Source organism: Saprolegnia parasitica (assembly GCF_000151545.1).
Source record: "Saprolegnia parasitica CBS 223.65 unplaced genomic scaffold supercont2.19, whole genome shotgun sequence".
Lineage (NCBI taxonomy): Eukaryota > Oomycota > Saprolegniomycetes > Saprolegniales > Saprolegniaceae > Saprolegnia > Saprolegnia parasitica.
Window position 1 is genome coordinate 68,509 of NW_012156413.1, and position 26,881 is coordinate 95,389.

Sequence of the window (26,881 nt, forward strand, 5' to 3'; positions counted from 1 at the left end):
TGAGTTTGAGCTTTGGTCCAATTCAAAATATTGGGCGCCAATTGTCCAATCCGGTTGGCGCGTCCGGATACGGTGCCACCACTGGGCTGGCAGCATATCCGGAGGCGCAAGGGGCGGAGCATGTTCGTCGAGGAGGTCATCATCGACGGCTTCAAGTCGTACGCGACGCGCACCGTCGTCTCTGGCTTCGACCCGCGCTTCAATGCCATCACGGGCCTGAACGGCTCCGGGAAGAGCAACATCCTAGACGCGATCTGCTTCGTGCTGGGCATCACCAACCTCTCGGCGGTCCGCGCGGCCAACCTCCAAGAGCTTGTGTACAAGCAGGGCCAAGCCGGCGTGACCAAGGCGAGCGTGACCATCGTCTTCAACAACAGCGACGCGGCCAAGAGCCCGGTGGGCTACGAGCAGTACAAGCAGATCTCGGTCGCGCGCCAGGTCGTGCTCGGCGGCAAGAACAAGTACTTGATCAACGGCCACACGGCGCAGGTCAGCCAGGTGCAGAACCTCTTCCACTCGGTGCAGCTCAACGTCAACAACCCGCACTTCCTCATCATGCAAGGCCGCATCACCAAGGTGCTCAACATGAAGCCGCCGGAGATCCTTGGCATGATCGAGGAGGCGGCGGGGACACGCATGTACGAGAACAAGAAGCAGGCCGCGCTCAAGACGATGGCGAAGAAGGAGAAGAAGGTCGACGAGATCAACAAGATCCTGGCCGACGAGATCACGCCGACGCTTGAGAAGCTCCGGAAGGAGAAGCGCAACTACATGCAGTGGGCCGCCAACAACACGGAGGTCGAGCGCCTCACGCGCTACTGCGTCGCGTACGACTACACAAAGGCCTTGGGCATCTCGAGCAAGTCGAGCACCGAGCTCTCGGACCTGCAGGCCTCGCTCGCGGCCGCGCATGCCAGAAAGGCCGAGCACGTCGCTGCGATTGACGCGCTCGCCGACGAGATGGACGAGATCCAGAGCACGCGCGACGCGCAGCTGCAGGGCGACTTTGACGAGCTCAAGAGCAAGGAAGACGCGATCGGGCGCGACGTCGTCAAGCTGCGCACCAAGGCGACCAACCACGCGTCAACCGTCGGCGCCGCCAAAACGCAGCTGGCGACGCTTCACGAACAGGCGGCCGACCTCGACCAAGCGATCGCGTCGCAAGAAGCCTCAATTGCGGCCTTGATGCAGCGCGGCGAGAGCATCGAGGCGACGCACACGGCGCGCGCTCAAGCCGTGACGGACCTGAGCGGCGAGATCCAGGCGCTCAACGCCGGCGTGAGCAGCTCAAGCTCCAAGCAGTCGCTCACGGACCAGCTCGCGACCAAGACGCGCGAGCTCCAGGCCACAAACACGCACATCCAGCAGCTGCAGCTCAAGTTGTCACACCACGTGACGTCGGTGGCCGCCAAGCAGGCGCAGCTCGCCAAGACCAAGAGCCAAAACAAGGCCATCGAAGCCAGCGAAGCGACGCTCTTGGGCGACGTGCAACGCCTCGAGGAGCAGGTCGCGGACCTCGAGCGCCGCTTCAACCCCGGCGCGGAAGCCGAGTTGCGGGCGAAAAGCGACGACCTGCAGCGGCGCGTGGGGCAGCTGCAGCGGGAGTTGGACGACGCCACCGCCAGCGTCGCCGCGCGCCTTCGCCTCGACTTTGACACGCGGGCGGTCAACCCACGCGGCGTGCACGGCATGGTCGCCAAGCTGCTCTCGGTGCGCGACGGCGCCCACGCGACCGCGCTGGAAATGGCGGCGGGTGGAAAGCTGTACCAGATTGTGGTCGACAACGAGCACACGGGCCAGGCTCTCATCGAGCGCGGGAAGCTCAAGGGGCGCGTGACGGCCATTCCGCTCAACCAGATCACGCACCGGACGCTCACGGCGGCGCAAGTGGCGGCCGCGCAGCGCATTGCGCGCGACAAGCGGGGCAAGGCGTGGCCGGCCCTGGATCTGATTGATTACGATGCCGCGGTCGCGCCGGCGATGGCGTACGCCTTTGGCGCGACATTCGTCTGCGACTCGAGCGCGACTGCCGAGGCCGTCACGTTCCACAAGGACGTCCGGGCGCGCACGGTGACCCTCGAAGGCGACTCGTTCGACCCGGCGGGCACGCTCCAGGGCGGGTCGGCGCCGAAGAACCACAGCGCGATTCTGAGCCGCGCGCACGCCGTCGCGGGCCTTGCGAAGAAGCTGGAGCGCGCGCGCGCCGAGCGCAACGCTGTCGCGGACGAGCTCGACGCGATGCGCGACGACGCCATGGCGTACGCCGACCTTCAGCGCAAACTGGACCTCAAAGCGCACGAGCTCTCGCTGCTGCGGCGGCAGATCCAAGAAACCTCGTATGCCCAGATCCAGGCCGAGCTCGCGCGACTCGAAGCCGACCACGCCGCAGCCAACTCGGACCTCGCGACCGCGACGGCGTCCGTGCCGACGCTCGAGGCCGCGATCCGCGCGCTGCAGGAGGACATTGCGTCGATGGCGACGGGCCGCGAAGGTCGGCTCAAGTCGCTGGGCGTGCGCCTCAAGGACGCCAAAGCGGCGCTCGTCTCGGCGGCGTCATCGCTGCAGACGCACACGCAGTCGGTCACAGAGCTCAAGCTCGAGCTCGACACGATGCGGGACGAAAAGACGGCGCTCTTGGAGGCACTCGCGGCGGCCGACACGAGCCTCCAGTCGCTGCAAACCGAGTCGGACAAGGTGCGCAGCGCGCTTCGTGGCATGGAAGCCAGCCTGGCCGAGGTCTCGGCGCAGCTCCAGGCGCAGCGCGCGAGCTTGGCGCAGTGCGACGAGGAGCTCAAGGGTCTCCAAGCCACGCTCGAGGCGCGCCAGAAGAGCGTGCGGGACGCAGACCTCGAAGCGAAGAAGATCGACGGGCGCATCGGCCGCATGCAGAAGACACGTCGGCCGCGACGTCGCTCGTCGAGAACCTCCAGAAGCAGCACCCGTGGATTGCGACCGAGAAGGAGTACTTTGGCCGCGACCAGTCGGACTTTGATTTCAAGCGGCTGGAACTCAACGTGGCCAAGAGCCGGCTCGCGGAGCTCAAGGACGCGCAGGGCTCGCTGGCCAAGAAGATCAACAAGAAGGTCATGGGCATGATCGAGAAGGCCGAGTCCGAGTACCAGAGCTTGATGGAGAAGCGGACGATCATTGAGAAAGACAAGACCAAGATCAACTCTGTCATTACCGAGCTCGACACGAAGAAGAACGAGGCGCTCGAGATCACGTGGCAAAAGGTCAACAAGGACTTTGGCTCGATCTTTGCGACGCTCTTGCCGGGCACGAGCGCCAAGCTCGACCCGCCGGACGACGGCTCGATCCTCGACGGGCTCCAAGTCAAGGTCGCGTTTGGCGGCGTCTGGAAGGAGAGTCTCACGGAGCTCAGCGGCGGCCAGCGCTCGCTGCTCGCGCTCTCGCTCATTTTGTCGCTCTTGCTCTTCAAGCCCGCGCCCATGTACATCCTCGACGAGGTGGACGCGGCGCTGGACCTCTCGCACACGCAGAACATTGGGCAAATGATCCGGTCGCACTTTAGCCACTCGCAGTTCATCGTTGTCTCGCTCAAGGAAGGCATGTTCAACAACGCCAACGTGGTCTTCCAAACCAAGTTTGTCGACGGCGTCTCGACCGTCGCCCGGTCCACGCCCCACGGACGCTAAGAACCGACGTTGATCCACGTTTTTCGGAGCGATATTTTTTTGGTGTTGTTGGGACTGCATCGGCCACGACATGCACGGCTCATCGTATGAAATGTGGGCCCAATAGATCGATACACTGATACATTGATAGTTTGATAGTTGGATGATTGATGTGGCGTGCAACACGAACAGATGCAGAAGCAGCTACGTGGCGGGCTCGGCGTCGCGGACTTCGGTCGTGACACTGTCGACGGCGATGATGGCTTTTTGCCGCCGTGCGAGTTCGAGGACGACGCGGAACGACGGCAGCGGTGCGCCGGTCGTTCGTACTTTGGCCAAGTAGGCGTCGGCGAGCGCGAAGGAGGTGGCGCGCCACCAGAGGCGCTCGATGTGGAAGCGGACGTCGTCGTGGTACTTGCGCCGACAGATGCGCCGGTGCAAGCGGGCCTCCTTGACCTTCTCGAGGAGGACGCCGAAGAGGATGAGCGAGATCGTTGTGCAGTTGGAGACGACGATGATGGCGGCGACTTGGTCGAGGTTGAGACTCCGCGCGTTGCCGACGTTCATGCGCACGAGAAGGCCGGCTACCGAGCCCGACGATCGATTCTTGCATTTTAAACAATTCAAATCGTACCGAAGAGCGTGACGAAGAGCTGCATCTGCGCCATCGCTGCGACCGCGTTGTTGGAGCCTTCCTTGTACGGCTGGACCGCGAGCAAGATGGACATGTAGATGAAGCTAGGCATCCCTTGTCAATGGCAAGAGAAGACCATGTATGTACATGATGATGAGCCCGACAACGACTTGGGCGATCGAGCCCTGCCCGACGAAGACGATGACACCGTTCATAAAGAGCTTCCTGCGACCACCGGCTCAGCGTTTCTTCCTTGCATAAATAAACGTACCGGACGAGGTCGACGATTTCGAAAAACCAGAATTCATCCTTGTCTACAACACGTGGGTCGTTCAGTTTTAATGTCGGACTATCGCAGGAGGTACAGGCGTGGTAGATAAAGCCGACGCCGGCGACGACGCTCGGGTTCTACGAGGCGTGACGCACCGCTGTCATGAGATCGGTGGTACCCGGAGGTTGCGCTTCATCATATAGCGCGAGAGGAGGTCGTCGGCAAAGGCCATGTTGCGCTCGTCCCAGTGCAAACCGTTGGCCTCGTAGTCGATCTTCATGGCGTCGATCCACTTGGCGCGCGCGAGGTCGTGCTTGCCGTCCCGGAGCTGCTTCATCTTGGCGCGAACGCCGTTGTGGCGCTCGCGTAGCAGGATGAGAAAGCACGTGAGCGGCACCCCTAGCCCCGATTATTTATATATACATACAAAATCTATCACTCCAGTACGTACCGAGGATCCAGCCGACGCAGCCGAGGGCGCCGACGGCGGCGCGAAGGTACCACTCGCTGCTGTAGCAGAGGTAGTCCATGTCAGCGACCAGGTGAAACCCGGCGCCGATCTCGAGGCAGTTGAAGAGGTCGAGGATCTTCTTGCTCACGGCCGGGTAAAAGACGAGCGCGAGCCAGAAAAAGATCTTCCAGCACTTGTTGCAGTACGTTTGAAAGTTGAGCCGGAGCCGGAGCCGGGCCTGCCAGAGCCGCAAGTTTGTCCGAATCACTTGTCGTCGGATCGCCTCCGACTCGAGGACGTGGGTCGTCGGGCACTGCGTGTGCGTGGCAGCGTACGTCGGCAGAAGCGGCGCGGCCGCGTGCTTTTCAAACACGAGGCGGTGGAGTCGCTCCAAGCGCGTGAGCGGCTGGGGGGCCACATGCGCGGTCTCGGTGATGATATCGAAGTTTGGGAGACCGCAGCGCGGACAGTGGCGCGGGACGCGGTGCAGCTTGCGTCGGTAGAGAAGTACGCCGATGCGATACGCGCCGTACAAGAGCACAAACAGAATCGCCGTGATCCCGAGCGTGAGCCTATAACATAGTACGGCACCATGAGAACGCAACATGAGAACGGCAGCGGACTCGAAGTCGACGTAAAAGTTGTAGCGCCAGACGCAGTCAATGTGGGGAATCGCGAGAAAGCTGAAGTTGAACTTGAGGAAAAACTGCATGAAGACCGCGACGTCGGACGGCCACTCGATGTCGTACGTGTCCTTGAAGCTCGCAAAGATCTGGAAGAAGCTCACGAGGATCTTGAACTTTTCCGGGTTGACGCTCACGGCCGGCGGGCGCAGGCGCTTGATCTGGAACAGGTTGGCCGGCGTCGCGCGCAGCGTGAGCTTCCTTCCCGGCGACACCCGCTTCCAGAGATCCGAGACCGGGCGCAGCACGAAGCGTTCCAAGTACGTCGGCGCGTCCGAGTCAGCGAGACTGTACGCGAACGGCTTGTCGGCCTTGGCGGCTTTGGCCTGCGCCATGAGAACGCTGTCGGTGCCTGCCCGGAGGTAGAGGAACGCCCCGGAGATGGCGGCCGCGACGAAGAGCACTGGTAGCAGCAAGTAGCCGTAAAAGGCGCTCGACGCTTCCGGAGTGCACACTACGTAGTATGAATGAGACTCCGCGGTGCCACGAAGGCATGGTTGTGCACCGGTGCACGAGCCGTCGGCCAGCTTTTCGAAGCCCGGGTCGCACGACGAGCAGAGCACGTTGCGGAAACCGGCGGCGCATTTGGCGCCCGGGCTGTTAACGAACGCGTGGCCAACGTTGGCCTTGCACGCCGACGCCACCTACGGAAGCGGGTCAGACCCCGGGGCACACGCCGTCGCGCGTACGGAGCACGTGTAAAAGTTGTAGCCCGACGAGCACGTAAAGATGCGCTCCGACGGCCAGTACGACTCGAACGTCGACGCGTTCAAGCAGGAGCGAATGCGTTCGAGGCGCGTCTCCGGTGTACCGCCGGGGCACGGGTCGCCACGTGCAAAGGCCGATTCGTCGTCGCAGAGTGCGCCCATCTTGGACGCCGGTGCGTCGTTGAGAAAGAACCCTTGTTGCGTACTCGGGTAGTCGACACCGGTGTACGCGACGCCGGTGCCGACGACGGTCGATTGGAGACACGTGGCCCCCATCGGACACGGGTGGCAGCTAATGCCGTCCAAACTACAGTGGATACACAGTAAGTCTTCGCTATGAACGACGCGGGACCGTACCTAAAGCTGCCTTGGGGACACGGAATGCATTTTCTAGGACCATGTCAACGCAAGAACAAGCACCGGTGTTGTCGTACCCGGCGTTGAGAGAGTACCCCGGGTTGCACGGGTTGACCTGAATGTAAATGTCGATGGCCAATTGACGGTCGTTGTAGAGCGTGCACGCTGCGTCAAAATGGAACGCCGACGATTTGGCCGTCGCCGCCACCTGCGCCTGCGCAAACGTCACAAAGCCAGCGCTCGCGGCGATCTGACCCGCGGGGGTAAAATCAATCGCATACGTTTCGCGCAGGTCCTTGTACAAGCGGCAGGTGGTCTGCCCATCGAGGACGCTTCGGGCGCCGTAGTAGTCGACGGTTAATATCGTGGGCCACGGCGTCGTCGAGGCGTTGGGATTCCAGAGAGTTTGGTCCACGTTGGACGCATTGGTCGTCATTAGCACGCCGCTGGTGACGTTCGGTGGCCACCACCCAGTCGTGATGTTCATTGGGTCCGTTGCCAGCGACGCAGTTGCCGCAAACGCGCACCCGGCGCAGGCGTACACCGGTGTCGCCTCGTCGTAGCGCCAGAACACATCGCTTCCGAGCGCCGCCGCGTTGCCACTGCACGCCAGTGACGTGTGCGAGACGCCCGACGTCGAGTTCATGTAAAAGCCGCCGCCAGTTGATGACGCGTTGTTGTCGACGATCTGGACGCCGGCCACAGCCACGGTCGCTTGACCGGTGGAGTAGACGCCGCCGCCCATCTTGGCATGGTTGCTACGAAGAAGCCCGTCGGTGGCGGCGAGCTACATACACACGTTGTCTTCGATTTCAAACGGTAGGAGGTACTACCGAGGCCGCATCGCCGAGGTAGACGCCGCCGCCGCGCACCGCGCTGTTGCTGACAATCGACGTATTGTCCCACGCGACGGCGGCGGCGTCGGCGAGGAAGAGCGCGCCACCGAGCGCCAGCGCCGAGTTGTTGAAGAAGAGACATTGGTGCAGCAAGAGGGTTCCGTTGGCTTGGGCGACGGCCCCGCCGTCGGTGGCGGCAAAGTTGTGCTGGAAGACGCAGTCAACCACGTTGATCGTCGCCTGGCTATACATTTGGAGCGCGCCGCCGGTAAAGGCGACGTTGCGCTCGAAGAGCGACGCTGAAATCGTCGCTGCGCACGTTTCAAAGTACACGACGCCGCCTTCGTTGTAGCCGTAGATGGTCACGCCGCCGTTGGCGCGGAACGTCGAGTTGCGGATCGTGGTCGCCGTGTCGCGGCTCCCGAAGAGCGCTACGCAAAACCGAGTGGTTCTATAGCGTACGTGGGGGAAGGGATGTACCCGAGCCGAGGCCGCTCGCAAGGTTGAACTCGAACAAACTCGACTCGACGCGCAGCGCGTTGTTGATCCCGATGTCCAGGAACACGGCGCCGCCTTGGTCCTGGGCCGTGTTTCGACGGACGACGGTCGTTGTCAGTGCGAGCTGCGACGCGCCGTCGAGGTTGACCCCGCCACCGTTGTAGTTGGCGGTGCAGTTTTCAAGCAATGACGCTGTCATCGTCACGACCGCGACGTTGGTGACAAAGAGACCGCCACCAAACTCAGTGGCGGTGCAGTTCGAGACCGTGCTATTGATGACGGCCAGCGCCGCGCCGTCGATGTAGATGGCGCCGCCGGAGCGCGCATAACCGAGTTGCAACGTGGAGTGTTCGATGATTACGCTGGTGAGGTCGTCCTTGATGTACAAGAGGCCGCCGAGACTGGCCACGCTGTCGGGCTCCATCACAGAGCCGGACACAAGCGAGTTGGAGAGGACGACATGACTACCACCTTGAATGTTGAAGGCCTACACAAACAGTAAGGATGCGAAGGATAAGTGCCGATGTGCGTACCGCGCCGTTGTAGTTGGAGTTGATGCGACTCTTCGAGATGGTGCTACTGTCAAGAGCGACGTTGCTACCGAGATCGATGCAGAAGGCCCCGCCGTTGCCCGCACCGACGGCGTTGTCGAAAGCCGTCATGGCGGTCCCGGTCAAGTTGGTGCGCGTGATCCAGACTGCGCCACCGTCTTGCGCAGACGCAGAGTTGTTGAACAGCGTTACGTTCGAGACCGTCACAACGCTCGTGCCCTCCGGGAAGACGTTGCTTTCGCCCGCGATGCGGATCGCGCCGCCGCCGCGCGTCGCCCTGTTGTGGGCCAGTGTCACGTCGGTGAGCGATAAGGACGATCGCTTGGCAGCGTACAGAGCGCCGCCAATTACAGCGACGCTGTAGCGTATCGTAGCATGCGACACGGCAGAGCGCGCCGCGACGTCAACGTACAGACTGCCTCCGTGGAAGCTACGACCGCCCGAGACGTCAACCCCCGCGATGGTCGCGTTGGCAGCCTCGAGGATACCAATGTTGGCGCCGTTGCCGCACACGGACGCGATGCATACGTTGTTGCTGGTGACGGTTGACGCGCCGCTCACGCCGACGAAGCGCGATACGCCGCCGAGGGCGAGTCCGCCAAACTTGGACGCCGTGTTCGAGGCAATGACGACCGACGAGTGGGATACGTCGGCGTTGATGAGAACGAGACCGCCGCCCAAGAGACCAGGGGTGATGTGGTTGTTGGACACCGTGGTGGCGGCCACGGACACGGTCGCATTCACGATGTAAGCGCCGCCGCCGGTCGTCGACGCCGTGTTTTGATCCAGCGTGAGACGCTGCAGCGACGCAGTGGCATTTGAAACATACAATGCACCACCGAGCGCCGCAAACCCCGTCGTCATGGTGACTGCCTCGAGCGTGGACGCTCCTGTGATTGCGCCGTTGCCGCCGCCGCCAATGGCCGTATTGTCTGTGATCTGCGCGACGTCGGTGGGGGTTGCGGGAAGGAGCGCGCTCTCGTCTAGTGCCACGCCACCGCCGTAGCCTTGGCTTATACACGCCGTGATGACTAGCGACGTGTGGTGCAGAGTCGAGCTTGACAGAGCAAGTCCGCCACCCGAGTTGGCGCTTCTACTGGTCGTCACTCGTACGTTTCGAAGCGTGCCACTGCTGTTCCTGCTGGCATAAATACCACCACCGACGTCGGTGGCGGTGCAATCTGACATGATTGCGTCGACGAGCGTGAGCTGCGCGTTTAAAGTGGCGAAGCCGCCGCCGCGGGATGCTGTGCACGCCGCAATCGTGGCGCCCGCGACACGAACCGCGCCCGTACCAGCGATGCCACCGCCATCACGACCGGCTCGGCATTGGCTAACATCGACTTGACCGGTGACAGCTCCGTTAGCAATAAACAGACCGCCACCGTCCGTCGCTGCCGTGTTGCTGATGATCGGCGATAGCGCCAGCTGTAGCGTGCTGCTCAAAACCGCAACACCGCCGCCGCTTGCTAGGCTGCTGCAATCTGACACAGCAACCCCCGTCATTGTGCTCGAGGGGCTGTTCACTGTCGCCACACCGCCGCCATTGACGCTAGCCGAACATCCGTGGACGGTGCACCCGGTCAGCGTCGCACCGGCTGTCAAGAAAACGCCGCCGCCGTAGCGCATCGCTGTGTTGCCGACGAGAAAAGCGTCCGAGAGAGCCGACGCGTCCAAACTGACGCCGGCGCCGTCGGTCGCGCGGTTGTCGGCCACAACGACGTTGGACGTGGTGACGACCGACGCACGCACAAAGTGCATGCCGCCACCGGCGACAGCCGCCGAATTGCCGACGATGTTGGCACCGAGCATTTGCAGCCCCGAGGCATTGCCCATGATGCCACCGCCGCTGTCCGACGCCACATTGAGCGCCGCCTCGAGGTTGGTCAGCGTGATCCTGCTGTCTTCCGTGTACACCCCGCCCCCCGCGCCTAGAAGAGACAATCAGATGCCATCGATCACGGATTCAATCGTACGGGCTTGGTTCTGGACGACGGTAAGTGCGTCATCGGCAAGAATGGCTCCGGAGGCAGACAGAAAGTACATGCCACCCCCGTACCCGAGGGCGTGGTTGCTCGAGAAGGTCGACCCGCTGCTGTTAAAGACGAAATCACCTGCCAAGTAGAGGCCACCACCGTTGTTGGACGCAAAGTTGCCGAGCACGATGGTTCTTGCCCACGCGATTTGGGCATACCCGCCGAGGACACAGGCGCCACCGCCATTGGCCGCTGCATTGGCCGTGATGGGGACGTTGGTGATCGCGGCCAAGTCCGAGGACGAACCATTGAGCGCGAGGCCGCCACCGCACACACTCGCCGTGTTGTGGGAGAGGACACTGGCCGAGTCGCCGACGATGCTGCCGGTATCCTGGGTAAAGATGCCAGCGCCGTACCCGGCAGCGTTGGTCGTAATGACAGCGCCGGCCAAAAAGAGCTGGCTATTTCGGACGTAGATGCCTCCGCCGAGGCGGGCGGTGGCATTGGCGATGATCGAGTTGTTGAGCGTCATGACGGATTGGGCATCGAGGTAGACGCCGCCGCCACTACCCATCGTTGTGGTGTTTCGGAGCACGACGTCCGTAAACGTGATGAGCGAGCCGTGCGCGGCAAGTCCTGCGCCGTGGCTAGCGCTCGTTGCACGCTCCAGCGTCACGCCGGTCACAGCCAGGGTGCACCGCGTTACGTCGAGCCCAAACGCGCCCGTGCACGTCAAGATGGTTACATTCGAGCCTCGGAGGGACGTGATCGTGACGCGGCGTTCGGTGAGCACGTGGCCGCAACTCGACGCGCCATAGTTGCCAGGGTACACAAACACAGTTGTGTCGTTTGTGGCGACTTGAAGTGCCCGCGCGAGCCTACACAAGTTGTTCTTAGTGAGCGTTGCATTGTTGAGAAGGGCGCGAACGTTGCAAACGGCTTGGCTGCGGTGCCTGCGACTTCCGACGTGTTCATCATTGCACCCGTGCCCAGAGCGTCGTCGCCGGCGGTGGCATCGACGACCAACACTTGCGACGACGGTAGCCGGCAAATGTCGTTGTTGCAGACGTTAGGGTCGACACAACACACGAGGCGATTGCTGCAGTCCTCCCCCGTGAACCCTACATCGCCACGTCATTTTGATTTCATCACTAACAAAGAGCGTACCGAGGTTGCAACGGCACGTGCCGTCCGTCCTGCAACGACCGTGCTCGGAGCAAATGGCACCGGCGGTCGTCGGGCATGTACCGGCCGTCGCCAATGGGGCGTCGGTGCTGGCAATGTACCGGATCGTAAAGCCCGACTTTGTGACTGAAGCATCCGATCGCAAGGTGATACGCACAGGCAGCGTGCCGTCGCTCCAGATGGAGAACGAACGAAGGCGCGTGCAGCCACCGGACCAGAGCACACGCGACCCGTCGAAAGGGAATTGCTCGATACGGACGACGTCGTGGTCGCACTCAGTGTCGAACCGGAGCACCTAAACTTTGCGTTGAGGGTGAGAAAAAGCGCAAACTGTTACCTCGAGGCGAAGATTGGCAAATACGACCGACGGCGCAATGGTCCATTGCGTCGCTTGGTTGTTACCGTAGGCATTTTGCGTGACGTAGCCATAGGCGGCGGTGCAGATATTGTCGGACGTGGCCGTCGTCGCCAATGAGGCGGTGACACCGACACTCTCTGCGCCGTGAGCGTCGACAGATTTGAGGGTGTACGAGTAGGCCGTCGACGGCGTCAAGCTTGCGTCTGTAAAATGCGGTGCCGAGACGGTCGCCACCAAGGCGCCGCCACGGTACAATGCGTAGCGATCGGCGCCCTGCACCGGCATCCAAACAAGTCCAAGACTCGTCGACGATGCTAAAAAATATAGTCACACACTGTCGACGCAAGAATCGGCGGGTACCGCAGGCGATCGTGGGCGCAGTCGGCGCGCCGTTACCGCTGGGCGTCGTCAGCAACACGCTATAGCTGGAAGGGCTCTCGTCCAGTTGAATGTTGACGGCCGTCTACACGTGGTGGGGATGAGAATCGAAGGACCGAAAAGTCGTCGTACCAGGGTCACACTGTATATCGTCCCGGTGCTCAACCCCACCAACGTCGCATTGAGATTCGAGCCCGCGACGACTGTTTGGCCAAGGCCCGAGTTGACGTTTGTGTAGGCCACTCGGTAGTTGGAAAGCGCGAGGCCCCCGAGGTCCATCGGTGGATCCCACGCGACGAGCGCACTCGTACCGGCGGGCGCAACGCTAAGGACCACGGCGTTGCGCGGCGCCGTAGGTTTGACAGAGAGCAGCGTCTTGGTTGAAAGGACCGGACTCGAAGGGGAGGATCCGACGGCGTTGGCAGCAACGACGTAGAACGAGTATGCCGTGTTGGGCGCGAGGTTGGGTACGATGCATGTCCAGATCAAGCCCTCACACACGGTCGTATTGGGTAGCTGTACCAGAGCAAATGACGTCACGGGTGAGCCGCCTTCGTCGACCGGCGACAACCATGACAGTTGAAGAGAGCCACCATAGGCAACAACGAGCACAGGCACTGCCGGTGCGATAGGAGCAGTTGGTAGCTGCGTGACGGCCGCGTTAAGAGCAGACGGGGCACTCGTCCCAACCGGTGTCACTACAGCCACACCAAACTGATACACAGTATTCGGATCCAGACCCGCAACGACGACACTACTCGACGGCGACGCCGCCGTGAGCCGACGAGACGTGGCTGGCGAAGACGGCGTCGTTGCTTGACTCGCAAGGACCTGCGCGTACGTGACGTTGATGACGTTCTGGCCGTTGGCAAACACCCTGTACATGAGCGTGGCAGGATCGACGCCACCAAGATCAAGAGGTGGGCTAAGCTGGAGGCTCACGGCACCTCCCGTGGTCGCTACGACGGTTGGCATGGCTGGCAACTGTGGCGACGACAGCCGACCCGAGGTCAAGAATGCGATAGGCGACTGCTCGCCAGACCCAATCATGTTTTTTGCCAGCACTTTGAACCGGTACGTTGTGAGAGCGCTGAGCCCGTACGCGATGTAAAATGGGTCGGACACTGCAAACCACGTGAACGGTCCACCGGCGCCGTTGTCGTGCGCGATGAGATACGACAAAATTGGGGCGCCGCCGTTGTCCGCAGGCGGTGCCCACGCAACTTCGAGGCGGCCACCGGTCGTTGTGACGTTGTACGGCGCTATGCAGGGACCAGGGACGCTGGGTCCCGTCGTCGAAAAGTTCCACGGCGTCGACCACAGCGACGTGTTGACCGCGTTCGTCGCGCGCAGGCGCCAGCCGGACGTCGTCGACGTCTCAAGCCCGGCCATGCGGTACGCCGGAGTTGGTCCGGTGTACACGGACGTCCAGTTGCTTGTCGGCGCGTCTTGCATCTGAAGCGTATACGAGTCGATGGACGCCCCACCCGTATCAAACGGCGGGCTCCAAACCATCGAAAGCCCCGCGCCGGTGGCCAAGACGACGCCGAGGTCCTCGGGTGGACCAGGCGTTGACATGGACGTTGTCGTGAAGGATGTCGCACTGCCAAACTCTGGGGCGTAGCTGCTGCAGCCAGACACCGCGTTCACAGCGACAACTGCCACGGCGTACAGCGACGTTGGACTGAGGTTTTGAATACGAATCGGTGCCGTCGCCTGTAGCGCTGATGGCGATGACCGGACAAGTGTACCGACGGCCGATGCATTCAACTAAGCACCACCGTCAGTCGTGAAGCAAACGACGGTACCAACCGTGGTGTTGGTTCCGTTGGCAATGTTGATCAAGAGAACTTGAAAGCCCGTGACTGGAATACCACCTAGGATGCTGTTAGAAAAAGAAGCACGTGCAAGAGTATGCGAGACCGGTGTCGGCAGGGGACGAGGCAGTGGCATACATGGCGCCGCCCGTGACGTGCGTCAGCACCGGTGCGGGTGCCACACCGGGATTGGTCGGATATGTCGTCGCGGCAGTGATAACATTGCTTGGTGCACCAACTCGGTAGGCTGGTACTCGAAGCTGCGTCGCGTAGGCGTTGGCTTGCGTCACAGTGAACAACGAGCTTGTGACGGCGCCACCGACGGTGAAGAGTGACGGCTACATGGCGTGTGAGTGCGTCCCTCCATCAATACCATTTGCAAACCCCGAGTAGAATTGCATTGCCCGGGGTGAGCACTTGGCGGCAGTCCATCGACGTCGCGACCGATGTCGCCGTGGCACTCACATTGAACACCCCCGGCAGCAGCACCGGCCCCGCGGCGTTTTCGGCGACAACCAAAAACGAGTAGCTGGTGGACGCGGTAAGCGGAGCCACGGCAAAGCGCGTTTGGGTGACGATCCCCGCCCCGTTGGCTTGCGCAAAGCTCGACGCGGACGCTGTCTTGAAAAAAACGTGGTAGCCTAGAATTGGTGCGCCACCTGTATGCATACCAACAGCGTCAGAGCAAACGAAGATCCGAATCTCGCGTACCCGTGTCCAGCGGCGGACTCCACGTCACGGTAATGCTACCACCGGTGGTTGCCGTCGGCGTTGACGAGAGAACCGGCGTCCCTGGCAGCGATGCATTGGTTGTGCTCAACGACGCCACTGCGCTATAGGGTCCCCAGCCTTGCGTCAGCGCGATCGGGACGGCGTTGTAGCACTACCAACGACCTTTGAGGCTTGTCATCGATTGGCCTTGGTTGTACCTGAATCTGAATGGGGTACGCTCGGCTGGCCACCAAGCCCGTGATGGCAAACGTTCGAGCGGCGTTGCCCGTCTCGGCAACCTATCAACGTCAATGGTACACATTGCGAGAGCACTTCGTGTCGCTACCTGCACCGCGTTGGAGGCATCGGTCCACCGCACGCGGTAGCTGAGAATCGGAACGCCACCTGCGTCGAGAGGCAGATCCCACTGCAGTGTGAGTGCACCGCCCGTCGCCGACGCCACCGCTACGTTCATCGGTGCCGTGGCCAGCGACGGCGCGCCGGTCGTGAAGGTGACGTTCGGACTCGGCGGACCGTAGCCAATGTACGCCGACTGCGCGGCAGCGAGGCTGAGTGTATAAGTCGCATTGGCCTGGAGACCGCCGATCCAGACACTGGGACTGCCGAGATACGGCACGACGGTGGTCGTTGACACGCGCGTCAGTACGTTGGTCGTCGTCACCGAGAACTTTGAGATGGTGGCCACGGCGCTGCCTCGGTTGATAGGTAGCTGGACGTGCAGCTGTACAGCGCCACCCGTCACCATCACGACCGAAGGCGCCGGCGGGGCACTGGGCGCGGAGCTCGCATTTCTGTTGTTGATGGTGATAAACACCTGCTGGATGTCACCCAGCACAGCGCCACCAGCGTACATGCTGAGAGCAACCGTAAACCGAGGCTCGGATAGCTGTAGATCTTGGTGTTGCGAATTGTAATGTTCAGCAGCGTCGGCGTGAGTTGGTTGTCGCCAAATTCGAGCGGTGTCGTCGGGAGGCGGTAGTTGATACCTGGTGCAGCGACATTGGGGTTGGAATCATTAGTCGCCGTTTTCGCCAACACCTGGATCGATGTGCTAGCACCGCTGTAGCGCAGCACCGGGATTGAAACCGTGCCCACGGTATCGGCGACGTCGTAATAGGAGGCGGCAAAGCGCACCTTCCCGGCGTTGCCTGCGTCCAGCAGCGTCACAGTCATCGTGGCATTGTTGGCACCGATCGAGGCGCCGCCCGTGGCGCTGACCAGCTGCAACACAAATGTCGACGGCACGGCGCGATAGATACCATCATTGAGGATGCCGATGGGAACAACCACCGACGCCGTGCCATCGGGAACGGCCACGACGAGCGTCGACTGCGTTGGACGGCTTGCGTTCAGCACAAACTGTGACCCAAGGTGCGCTGTATTGGGTGCTTGGATGGCAACGGTGACGTCACCGATGGTGCCGACAGCGCGCCGCAGGACGACGGAAAGCACGGTTGCGTTCTTGATCACAGACACTGCGGAGGCGTTGAGGGAGAAGACACCAGGCGAGCCCGACGCTGTTGACACGGTCACGGGGGGCGACCACGGCCCCGAGGCGGTTTGATTGGTCGACCACGCGCGGGCTTGCACCGTGTAGGCGGTGTCATATTGCAGGCCCGAGAGCGTTAGTGCGAGAGCGCCTTGCTGGATAGCAGAGGCGTTTGGCGCGCCGGACGGACCCACCGCCCGTAGTTCGTACACGAGCAACACTGAGCCCCCCGTGTCCAACGGCGCTTGCCACGCGCAACTGATGGTGCGAGAAGTCACAGCGGTGATGCGCGGCGCGAGCGCGATAGGCCCAGGCGCATTCGCCACCAGCGTCGTGGCCGAGAGAGATGGGCTTCGGCCACCGAGGCCGAGACTGTTGAAGCAAGCGTACGTAAACGTGTAGGCCGTTGACGCGTTGAGACCGTATGCCGTTGCGTTGGCCGAGCCGTCGAGAGCGCTCACTTGAGCCGCGGCTCGATTCCCTTGGTACAATACAAACGACAGCTGCGCGCCGCCACCCGTGTTGAGCGGTACTGTCATAAGGAAAGTGGCGTTGCCGCCGAACGCTGACACGAGTACCGGCGGTGTCGATATGTCCCCAGGCACGCTGAGCTGCGTCGTTGGCGTCGGTACGGACGCATTCGCACTGGCACCGACTTGATTCACAGCCTGCACCGACAAGGTGTAATTGGTTCGCGACAAGAGAAAGTTGGCATGGAAGGTCGGTGTCGCCGTGACCACGGCTTTGATTGTCGCATTGTTGAGCATCAGCGTCGCGAGGTAGCTCAGCACTGGCACGCCTCCCGTGTCGGCGCCGGGCGACCAGTTGACTGACACCTCGCCGCCCAAGAGCGCAACGTTGAACGCCGTGCAGGGGGATGGCACCGTCGGCGTTGATGTTGTCGCCGTCAAAGCGCTGCTTTGGTCGCCATATTGAAGTCCGTTGAAGCCAACGACGATGTACGAGTACGTCGTCGACGCAGTGAGGCCGCCGGCGTCGATGTAGGTCAGTGCCGCCGTGGCTTGGCCGATGCGCGCGCCGTTGCGATATACAAAATACACGTTTACAGGCTGCCCCCCGGTGTCGAGCACTGGATCCCACGCAAGTGTTACGGCGCCGCCCGTCGTGTTGGTGACACGAAGGTTCCTTGGTGCGGTTGGTGCTGTCGTCGATGTCGTCGCGACGACGGCGATAGGGCTCGGGGCACTAAGACCCACGGCATTTTGCGCCACGAGTTGAAACTGATACGATGTGCTTTGAGCGAGCCCGTAGGCGACATGACTCTTGTCGCTGGTGTTGGCAAGTAAGATTGGTCCCGACGAGGTCACTTGATACAAGAGATACGTCTGGATTGGAATCCCCCCGTGTCCATTGGCGGCGCCCACACGAGATGCAGGACGCCACCCGTGGCCTCTTGAAGGAGCGGCGCCGACTGGTTCAGCGGCAGTGTCGCGAGCGACGTCGTAGCTGTCACGGGTAGACTTGCCTCGAGCTTGTCGACGCTTCCGTAGCAGTACGAAGCACTGTTGTACGCAATGACCTTGAACGTATACGTTGTGTTTTGCGTCAGCCCGCAGATGGTCGTGCTGAGCGCTGGGAATGGTACGACGGCGCCGACGCTAAAGTTCTTCGCGCTGTCAGTACTGATGAGCACTCGGTACTCGACCAACGCAAGGCCTCCGGATGAAATTGGTTGCGCCCACTTGACAGAGAGACATCCGCCTGACTGCAACTGCGTCGGGTCGAGAGTGAAGGCATGTGGCGTTGTTGGGATCGATGGAACGCTGGTTCGCACGTACTTCGGCGGGCTGAGATCGCTTGTCCCCTGGGCATAGAGAGTCAATGAGACCCGGCGAGATATGTAGAGAGGCTCACATTGGCGTTGGTGACCGTGTACAACAGCTGGTACCACGTAAGCGCCGTCAGTCCGGTCACCACGATCGTGTCCTCGACCGATTTAAACTGCGTGAGCACGGTCGTTGTCTCTGTTGTCGCGACAGTACTGTTTGTCACGTTGATGTACAGCGAGTAGTTTTGAATCGGGAGCCCCCTGTATCACCCGGTAGTGGAAAGGCCACTAGCAAAATGTCCGGGCCGACAGCGGGCGTCGTCGCAGGCAGTAGCCCGGCAGGCCGAGAGACGTTGCCCGTGGAGACATCGATCGAGGCAGGCACCCCTGCACCTGCCTCATTCAGTAGCTGAACTGCGACCGAATAGTTCGAGTTGGCGGTCCAGTTGAGTCCGGCAAGGATCGCGCAGGACGATGGGTCCCGTGCATTATCAATGAGTATGACGCTTGAGGCATCGAGGATGCGGCTGCCTGTGCTTGGAGCACCCCCCGAGTCGAAGGGCGGTGACCAACACACGGTTGTGGTACCACCGGTTCGAGTCGTCGTCGTGATGTTCCGTGCTGGTCCTGGCAACGATACGGGTCCCGTCGTAAAGTTGGTCGAAAATACCGTTGACGCCCCCATTGATGGAAACCCCGCAGTGTTCCACATGGCACTCGAGACAGCGTACGAGGTTTGCGCCCTCAGACCGCCGACGAAAAACGTCGGTGTCGTCTGGTTCTGCGCGTCAAGAATAGCCATGCTCGGTAGCTGGTACGTCGTCAAGGCGTAGTAGGATATGGATTGGCTTGCACCGCCCGTGTGGAATGGAGCCTGCACGGCGACTGTGAGGAGACCACCGGTGGCGTTCACGAGCACTGGTGGCAGCCCCGTGTCGTTCGCACCCGAGACGTCGCCTTCGTCCAGCAGCCGCAACGAGGCCACTGCGAGCGACCCCAGTCGTCCCAAGCTGCCGGCACCGATCTGCAGTTGGATAGTAGTCTCTCGGTACGGCATATCGTAGATGTCGTTGGGAATCCCTCGCACCACGAGCATCGCAGACGTCTGACCATCTTCAAAAACGACCGTCGGTGTCCCGAACGATACCATCGGGTCGCCGAGGACCGAAGCGGTGACGGTGACGGCGCGGCTAAAGCCACCGGTGCGCACGAGCGCCAGCTCAAAGTTGGTGGCATTTTCGTTGAGCGTATAGACTGACGACAGAAAGGCGACCTCGCCGTCGTCTCCCGCGTCGAGAAGGTATACGGTGCACGATGCATTCGCGCCGATGCTGCCCGTCGCCGAAGTCATGTCTGTGAGCGTCACCATAAAGCTGGCGAGGTCGTTGTACACCGTGTTGTGGAAGATCGGAACCGAGAACGACTGGGACGTGATGCCGTCGGGAAACTCGACGGACGTCGTGCTCGGCAGAGCAAAGTCGATGTCGAGAAGCGCCGTGACTGGCGTCACGGTCACGTTGCAGCTGACGTCACCAGCTGCCCCGTTCGTCCGAAGCACCGTTATCGTGACCGTACCCTGGTCTTCCCGCACCGATATCGTGACGGACGCCATCTGGAGCGCGCCCGGGTTGGCGTCGTCAGTTGTAAAGCTCACGGGCGCCGACCACGCGCCAAAGACACAATGTTTTCAGCGGCAACCTGAACCGAATACGTCGTGGCTGCAACGAGACCGTCAATCCGAATCGAAGGCGTCGACGTCGAGAGGCTTTGTAGCAGACCAGCGTCCGACGAGACAGTAACGTTGTAGCCGAGAATCCCACCGACGTCACCGCCCGTGTCCGCCGGGACCGCCCACGACAGCGAAATCGTGCGATACGACTTGGATGGCGCCGTAATTCCCGTCACAAGCCCCGGAGCGGACACGGCCGGTGTCATTACGTTGAGCACGGGACTGTGCACGCTTTCACCCGCGGCATTGATCGCGGTCGTCCAAAACTGATACAGACTCTCGGCAAGAAGCCCCGGGATCGTGACCATCAATGCTTGCGTCGTATTCTTGTAGACGTGAGTGACCAGCGAGCCCGTGGAGCTGAGCTGATATACATGCATATCGACGCTACCACCGCCACGGTCGAGCGGGAGGCGGAGCCAGAGATCTACACTGCCGCCACGCACGACCTGCTGCTGCGGTTCCAACGGCATGGACGGAACCGACAGCGATAGTGTTGTCGTCCGAACCGTCGACGGCGCGCTCGACCCGGCGCTCGTGCTTACGCTCGAAACGATATCGTAGCTTGTCGCGGCGCTCAGACCGTAGAACGACGAGTTGGTCTCCGTCGTCGTCACGTTCGCGACCACGCCCGACGTGGTCGCGACGACTTGCACCGAGAGCGCGCGCAGCGGTTGACCACCAAGGTTTTCCGGAGGTTGCACTTGTACCAGGAGCATACCGCCCGTGACAACCAGCACAGATACGACGGGGGGTTGCGGCACGTCTGGTGTTGCCAGCGTTGACGCCGACACCGCAGCTTCGCCGCCTTCAAATTGCGCGTTTAAAGCCGACACCGAGTACGTGTACGTCGTGCCGTTGGAGAGACCGTGGACGTCCGTGAAGAACGCTGTGGTAAGCTGTCCAGCGATGAGAACAGCGTCTCGGTAGACTTTGTAGCCCACAAGCACTTGGCCACCAGCGTCGTTGGGGGCTGCCACGCCAACGCGACGAGCCCGCCTCCGATCGCTGTGACTTGCAAGCTCTGTGGCGGCGTCGGTGGTGTCGGTGCGCTCGTTGTCGCTTGTAGAGAATCGCTATAGCCACTCGTGCCGACGATGTTGACGGCGGCGACCTGAAATATGTATGCCGTCGACGGTGCGAGTCCAACCACCTGGTAGCTTTGAAGCGTCGCTGGAAGCGCTGCCACGACGACCGTCGACGAATTGATGAGGCGGACAACTGTGTAGTTTGTCACTGGGGAGCCTCCATTGTCGGCGGGCCGACTCCACGCAATCGTCACGGCGCCTCCTGTTGCGCTCACTTGGACAATGGACGTTGGTGGCGTCGGTGCCGTGGGGTCCAGTGTGCGCACCAACAGCTCTGGACTCGGCATGTAGGCAGCATTGCTGCGACAGGCCGACACAGGGTTGAGCGCCACGACAGAAAAAGCGTAGAGCGTGTCGTTGGTCAAGCCCGTAAGGTTGATTTGGGACACGGGCGGGACAGCATTGGACAGAGCGACGTCCGCAACGACCGTCGACGCGGTCCACTGGACGATACCAAACACTGACACGATGTTGGCGCGCATGAGCACTTGATACCCCGTAAGCAGCGGCGTGCCGCCAAAGTCACTTGGCGGCGTCCAACTGAGCCAGACAGTGCCGCCCGACACCCGGACAAGCACGGGTGTCGCCGGCGCACTCGGCAAGGACATGATCGGAGCCGTCGATACCATCTGGGAGCTGCTCGGCAGGCTCGGGCCCTACACACATGTTGCCTATGAGCGTCGTGTCTGCAACGAGCGCTGTACCTGAGCGTTTGTCACCACTGTGTAGACGGTATATGCGGTATTGAACGCCAAACCGTACACTGTGCACGAGAGCTGGAGACCCGAGCACGCGCGCACCGGCGACGCACCGCCCGACGTCAAATATAGCGAAGCGTCGAGAACAGGGCCGCCGCCCATGTTTAGCGGCAAAATCAATGCGAACGACAGCGCACCGCCCGTGGCGTTGCGATAGATCGGTGGGGGTGGCGTCGACGGCAATTCCATCGCTGTCGTCATGACATGTACAAACACAGGCATACCCGTGGGCATGTGGGGCGCCGTGACCGCGCTGATGGCAAACGTATAGCTTGTGAGAGCCGAGAGATTGTACGCAGTGTACGTCTTCGTCACGGGCAGTGTCATGGTCGGAAGCCTCGGTGCCGACACGACGTAGCCCGAGATGGCGTAGCCGCCCGTGTCATTGGGTGGCGCCCACGTCAGCGTCGCTACACCACCGCCAATGTTGACCGCAGTCGCGTTTTGTGGCGTGCTCGCCGGTGTCGGGGGCGTTGTGGAAAACATCTGCGCCGGTGTTGCCGGTCCGGCGCCTGCCGCGTTGGCCAGTGCCACCTGCACTACGTAGTTGGACGACGGCGCTAAGTTGTACACGACAACCCCCGGCCTCGAAGACGTGAGAATGGTCGGCGACTGAACAGCGGTGCCCACTATGCCAGCGACAAAGATACGGTAGACGCTCGTGGGCGTGACGCCGGCTGCAGGCGGCAACCACTGCAGCGTCAGCGTCGTGCCTGTGGCTTGCGTCAACACCACCGTGCCACACAGCATCGGCACTTTGACGACGCTCGGGTCGTCAAATATAAAAATATTGACGACGATGGCAGGCGCTGGTGGCACGTTGCCTACCGGCACCTGGCGCAGCGCAAGTTGGAGCTTTCGTCCGTTGGGGTTGTACTGTAGACTTCGCGTGATGTTGGTCAGAGAAATCACACCCGTGGTTTGACCTGGGGCAAGGTTCACCGACGTTGGTGGTGCGCCGACGTCGACCCCAACCGTCGCAGTGCCATTGACGGGAGCTACCGTAGCATTGAGGAAGCCACTCACGCCGCCGACACGAGTCAAAACGATCGACGCAGTCGACACGTTTTCGTACAGAACGACGGTGGCCGGCGCTTGGATCGATCCTGGGGACCCGTAGAGGTACACGGTCGCTGTCGTCGATGCATTCGCAGCGGGCGGCAGCGTAATGTTGATCAAGTGCGGTACGTCGGTGACCACGAGACTGTTCCACGTCTCCAGCGTCAAAGTATGCGTCACGTTCCCAGCGCCAAACGTGATCGACGGTGTCGTCGCGGCCGTGGCCGAAAACGTGCACATCGTGGCCGAGCCTGTCGAATTGCACACGAGGTACCGTCCAGCAGGTGCGGTTGCCACCGTGAGCGGCACAACGAGTTGCCCGCGGGCCCCGTACAGTCGCTCGAGCGTCAGGGTCGTGCTGTTGCTGCCGTCCGTCAAGAAGACCGCCGGCATCGTAAACGAGGCCACGCCTATTTTGATCTCAATTTTCAATGCCGCTTGTGACGTGGGGTACGAACCTGGCAGGTCGAGTAGCGTTGCATACTGAGCTGTCGCCACGGGGCTGACGCCTTGGGGCGTGACCACCTGCAGCGCCACGTCGTACGTCGTCGCAGCGTCGAGGTTGCTGAGCGACCACACGGTCGTGCTGGCCGCTGATCCTTGCACCGTCGTATTGCGGACGACACGACCCGCGAGCGACAAGGTCGCTTGAAACTGCCACACGTCTTCGGTAAAGTTGGTCGGGGGCCATAGAGAGAGGCTCAGCGTGTACGAGGACGCAGTGAGGAGGGCAACACTCGGAAGCCCCGGCAGTCCCGTCGTCGTGGTTGCCGTTACCATCGTGAGATTGCTTTTCCCGGCGTAGTTGCTCGTCCAGACGACGACAGTGTACGTCACTGATGGTGTGAGACCTGCGATGGCAAAGCTTGACGCCGTCGATGGGATCGCGAGCATCGGCGACAACGGCATCGGCGCGCCGAGAGGATACCAGATAGCATGGTTCCACAAGACGTTGGTGCCGCCAGTGTCGCAAGACAGCGCAAACGCGAAAGTTAGCCCCGTTGCCTGGGCGCGGGTCCAGGATACCGATGGCGTCATCGGTGGCTGCATCACCGACGCCACTGTCGTCGTCGATGCGGAGGGTCCCGCGCCCACAGAGTTGAGAGCCATTACCGCGTACTCGTACGTGGCCCCGGCGCGAATGCCGCCGCAGTCGGTATAGGTCGTCGCGCCCGACACGGAGCCGACGACCACGCCGTTGCGTGCAACCGTGTACTGAAGCGTCGTTGAACCGTCGCCCGAGTCCTAAGACGACATGTTGACATCAACTTGTATGGATATACGTCGACGCACCAAGGGAATATTCCAGACCACGGTGATGACGCCGCCTGACTCGACGGTGGTGGTGAGGTTGAGCACGGCGCTCGGTGGCGTCACCGCACTAGCACTGGGTTACAACTAAAATGTATAGCGCAAGGGACAGTACCTCGTGAGCACAGTAATGGGCGCCGACGCCGCACCAGCACCGAATGCATTCGAGGCCACCACGGTTACGGTAAAGTACGTCGACGGCTGAAGCTCGTACAAGGTGCAGTGCAGCGAGTTGCTGTTGCACGAGCCAATAACGTTGTCGTTCGTTAGTACGGTTGCGGTGTATATCAGCGCGTCACTGCGACCCCCCGTGTCCTCGGGTGGACGCCATGTGAGCTGAAGGGCGGTGCTCGAGATGGACGCAATTGCAATGCCGGACGGAGGTCCGGGTACGGTCGCGTTCGCCGTCGTCAAAAACACAAACGCTGCAGGTGACACCAACCCAAAGATGTTTCGAACCTGGATCGCCACTCGGTACGTTGTGTTGGCCGCCAGACCCGAAATCGTCGCCACGGGACTAGGTGGAAGCGGCAGCCACGTTGGCGATACCGACGTGCGGCTCGCATTCACTTGTACTTGGTATTCTACGTTGCATCACTCGTGTAAGTGGCATTTTGTGTTGTCGCGCGTTACCAGTGAGGGCCCCGCCACCGGTATCACTGGCATACACCCAGGCAACCGTCGCCGTGCTTGCCGTGACGTTCAGAATTGTTGTTTGCGCCGGCGTCGCCGGCAACCCCTACTCCGTTGTCAACACCCACTCAAAATGCTACACTGTGTACTCCTTGCACGGTCGTGGCCTGGAGCACATTGCTGCGCTCGGTTGTGTTGCCGAGGCTCGTTAGCAGTTGCAGAGCAACCGCATACGTCGTCGATGCGTTGAGCCCGGCGATCGTGGCCACGACGGCACCGGTCGTCGGGAAAAACACCGTGGTGGCGCCGCCGACGGGGGCCGAGGTTGTGACGTACACGCCGAGAGGCGTCGCGCCCTGCATGTCATTGGGCAAAAGACTTGCAGCGTGAGGCGGGATGCCTCGGCCGACACAAGATACGCGTCGAGGTACCGACTGCTGGGCACTTGAGCGGGCGGGATCGTGACGCGAAGCGCGTCACTCCTCCGTGCCGCGTTGTCACTCGGACAGAGCGCGAGCTCGTTCATCGCGATGACTTGAATATCGTACGTTATCTCTGGCACCCACGCTTCGCCCGGTGCCGATTCGTACAGATAAGCCTCAGTCGTCGACGTAAACGCGGCGTTCACCATGGTACCGTTGACGCCGACGTAGATATGGTAGCCAAAGATATCCGATCCGCCTAGAACGACCCGATAGCGCTCCCTAGTACTTGATGCGCTCAGGCTAAAGAGTGCATACCCGTGTCGAGCGGCGGCGTTAAGCGCAGTTGCACGAGACCCGCTACCAATTAGAATACTATAAGAAATCAAAGGTCGTCTGAAACACGCACCGGTGGCGGCCACAAGCACCGGCATCGGGCACAAGCTCGGGTACGTGACGTCCTTCGTCGTCACGACAAGTGGATAGCTCGTCGGACTTGTCCAGTTACCGGTGTTTTCAAGCGCACCGAGATAAAGTACTCGGTGTTGGCAACCAACTTGTACAAAGTCGCAGATTGCGGCCCAAATTGCGTAAACACGGGCACGAACGGATCGCGGTCGACGGCGTCGGCGATGATTTCCACCATCGATTCGATCGGACGCCCACCCGTGTCCTTGGGGTACCGAATACTAATGTTGACGTACCCGCTGTCGACATGCACCGCGACGGGGGATGGTGGCGTCGCCGGTGCCGTCGCTACCGTCGTCGCGGCCAAGAGGACGTTGACCAAGTTGGCGTTCACTACATCGACAACGACCACGACGTACGTCGTGTCGCAGACAAGGCCTTCGAGCGTGTAGTCGTTTGTGATACCGAACGCATGCCCCGTGAGCGACCCATTGACGTACACGAGGTACATCGAGTCGATCGTCGCCGGCGTAAACCTACTGCGTGTCAGCATCAGCAAGCTGTCTGCAAGTACCAATGAAAGGTCATGTGGCCGCCGCCGACGTCGAGAAGTGCCATGGGCGTCGCGTTGGCGTACTGCGACGGCAGCGCGTAGGCCCCCGGCGCCGTGATCACGTCGCCTTCGTACGTGGAGCCGCTGCCAGCGTACGAGTAGTAGGACGACGAAGCGCTGCTGCCAGTGTAGGAAGAAGAAGACAAAGCGTAGGCGACTACAGTGGAGCACAACGCAAGCACGGCGGCCGCGACGTGCGCGAGTCGGGCCATTCGCGCTGGAAAGGTTCTAATCCAAGCGACAGGATCCTTCGATATAATAAAGATAAGACGACCAATCAGAGGCCTCGTACACCGTTTACATAGCGGCGCCAACACGACTAAAAGTGTGCTGCAACTATGACCCGCTGTATGCTCCGCTGCGGTCGATGGCGTCGTTCACGTGGCGTACCACGGTAGGACGGGTGACGTGGCGACCGCAGACGGCAAGAGCATATTTTCAACCAATCATTGCGCTTCTTGTCACGGATTGGCCAAAAAGAGCCGAAAAGGCGCAATCGAACCCGTTTGGTTC

The 26,881-nt window shown here is 61.4% G+C and overlaps 2 protein-coding genes across 2 annotated transcripts; one reads left to right on the plus strand and one right to left on the minus strand.

Annotated features, from left to right (window-relative positions):
- Positions 1-120: 120 nt before the first annotated feature.
- Positions 121-3,656, plus strand: SPRG_05383 (hypothetical protein; the record flags this gene model as incomplete). The annotated part of the gene is made up of 2 exons (XM_012344630.1): positions 121-2,832; positions 2,922-3,656. 2 exons carry the CDS (start codon positions 121-123, stop codon positions 3,654-3,656), a joined length of 3,447 nt encoding a protein of 1,148 aa, XP_012200020.1.
- Positions 3,657-3,839: 183 nt separating this feature from the next.
- SPRG_05384 (hypothetical protein) lies at positions 3,840-26,580 on the minus strand (the record flags this gene model as incomplete). The annotated part of the gene is made up of 48 exons (XM_012344631.1): positions 3,840-4,219; positions 4,270-4,373; positions 4,417-4,494; positions 4,541-4,583; positions 4,635-4,677; positions 4,719-4,939; positions 4,992-5,563; positions 5,615-6,128; positions 6,180-6,318; positions 6,364-6,688; positions 6,739-6,771; positions 6,816-7,525; positions 7,572-8,005; positions 8,055-8,559; positions 8,606-9,654; positions 9,973-10,092; positions 10,162-10,554; positions 10,600-11,477; positions 11,528-11,720; positions 11,767-12,079; positions 12,122-12,456; positions 12,503-12,605; positions 12,653-14,290; positions 14,333-14,397; positions 14,444-14,675; positions 14,722-14,996; positions 15,049-15,220; positions 15,267-15,347; positions 15,395-15,860; positions 15,935-17,904; positions 17,958-18,192; positions 18,358-18,383; positions 18,434-18,608; positions 19,079-19,996; positions 20,059-20,975; positions 21,035-21,820; positions 21,869-23,391; positions 23,440-24,226; positions 24,275-24,362; positions 24,408-24,876; positions 24,926-25,031; positions 25,084-25,281; positions 25,305-25,606; positions 25,666-25,707; positions 25,757-25,808; positions 25,856-26,291; positions 26,330-26,488; positions 26,540-26,580. 48 exons carry the CDS (start codon positions 26,578-26,580, stop codon positions 3,840-3,842), a joined length of 19,644 nt encoding a protein of 6,547 aa, XP_012200021.1.
- Between the last annotated feature and the right edge of the window lie 301 nt (positions 26,581-26,881).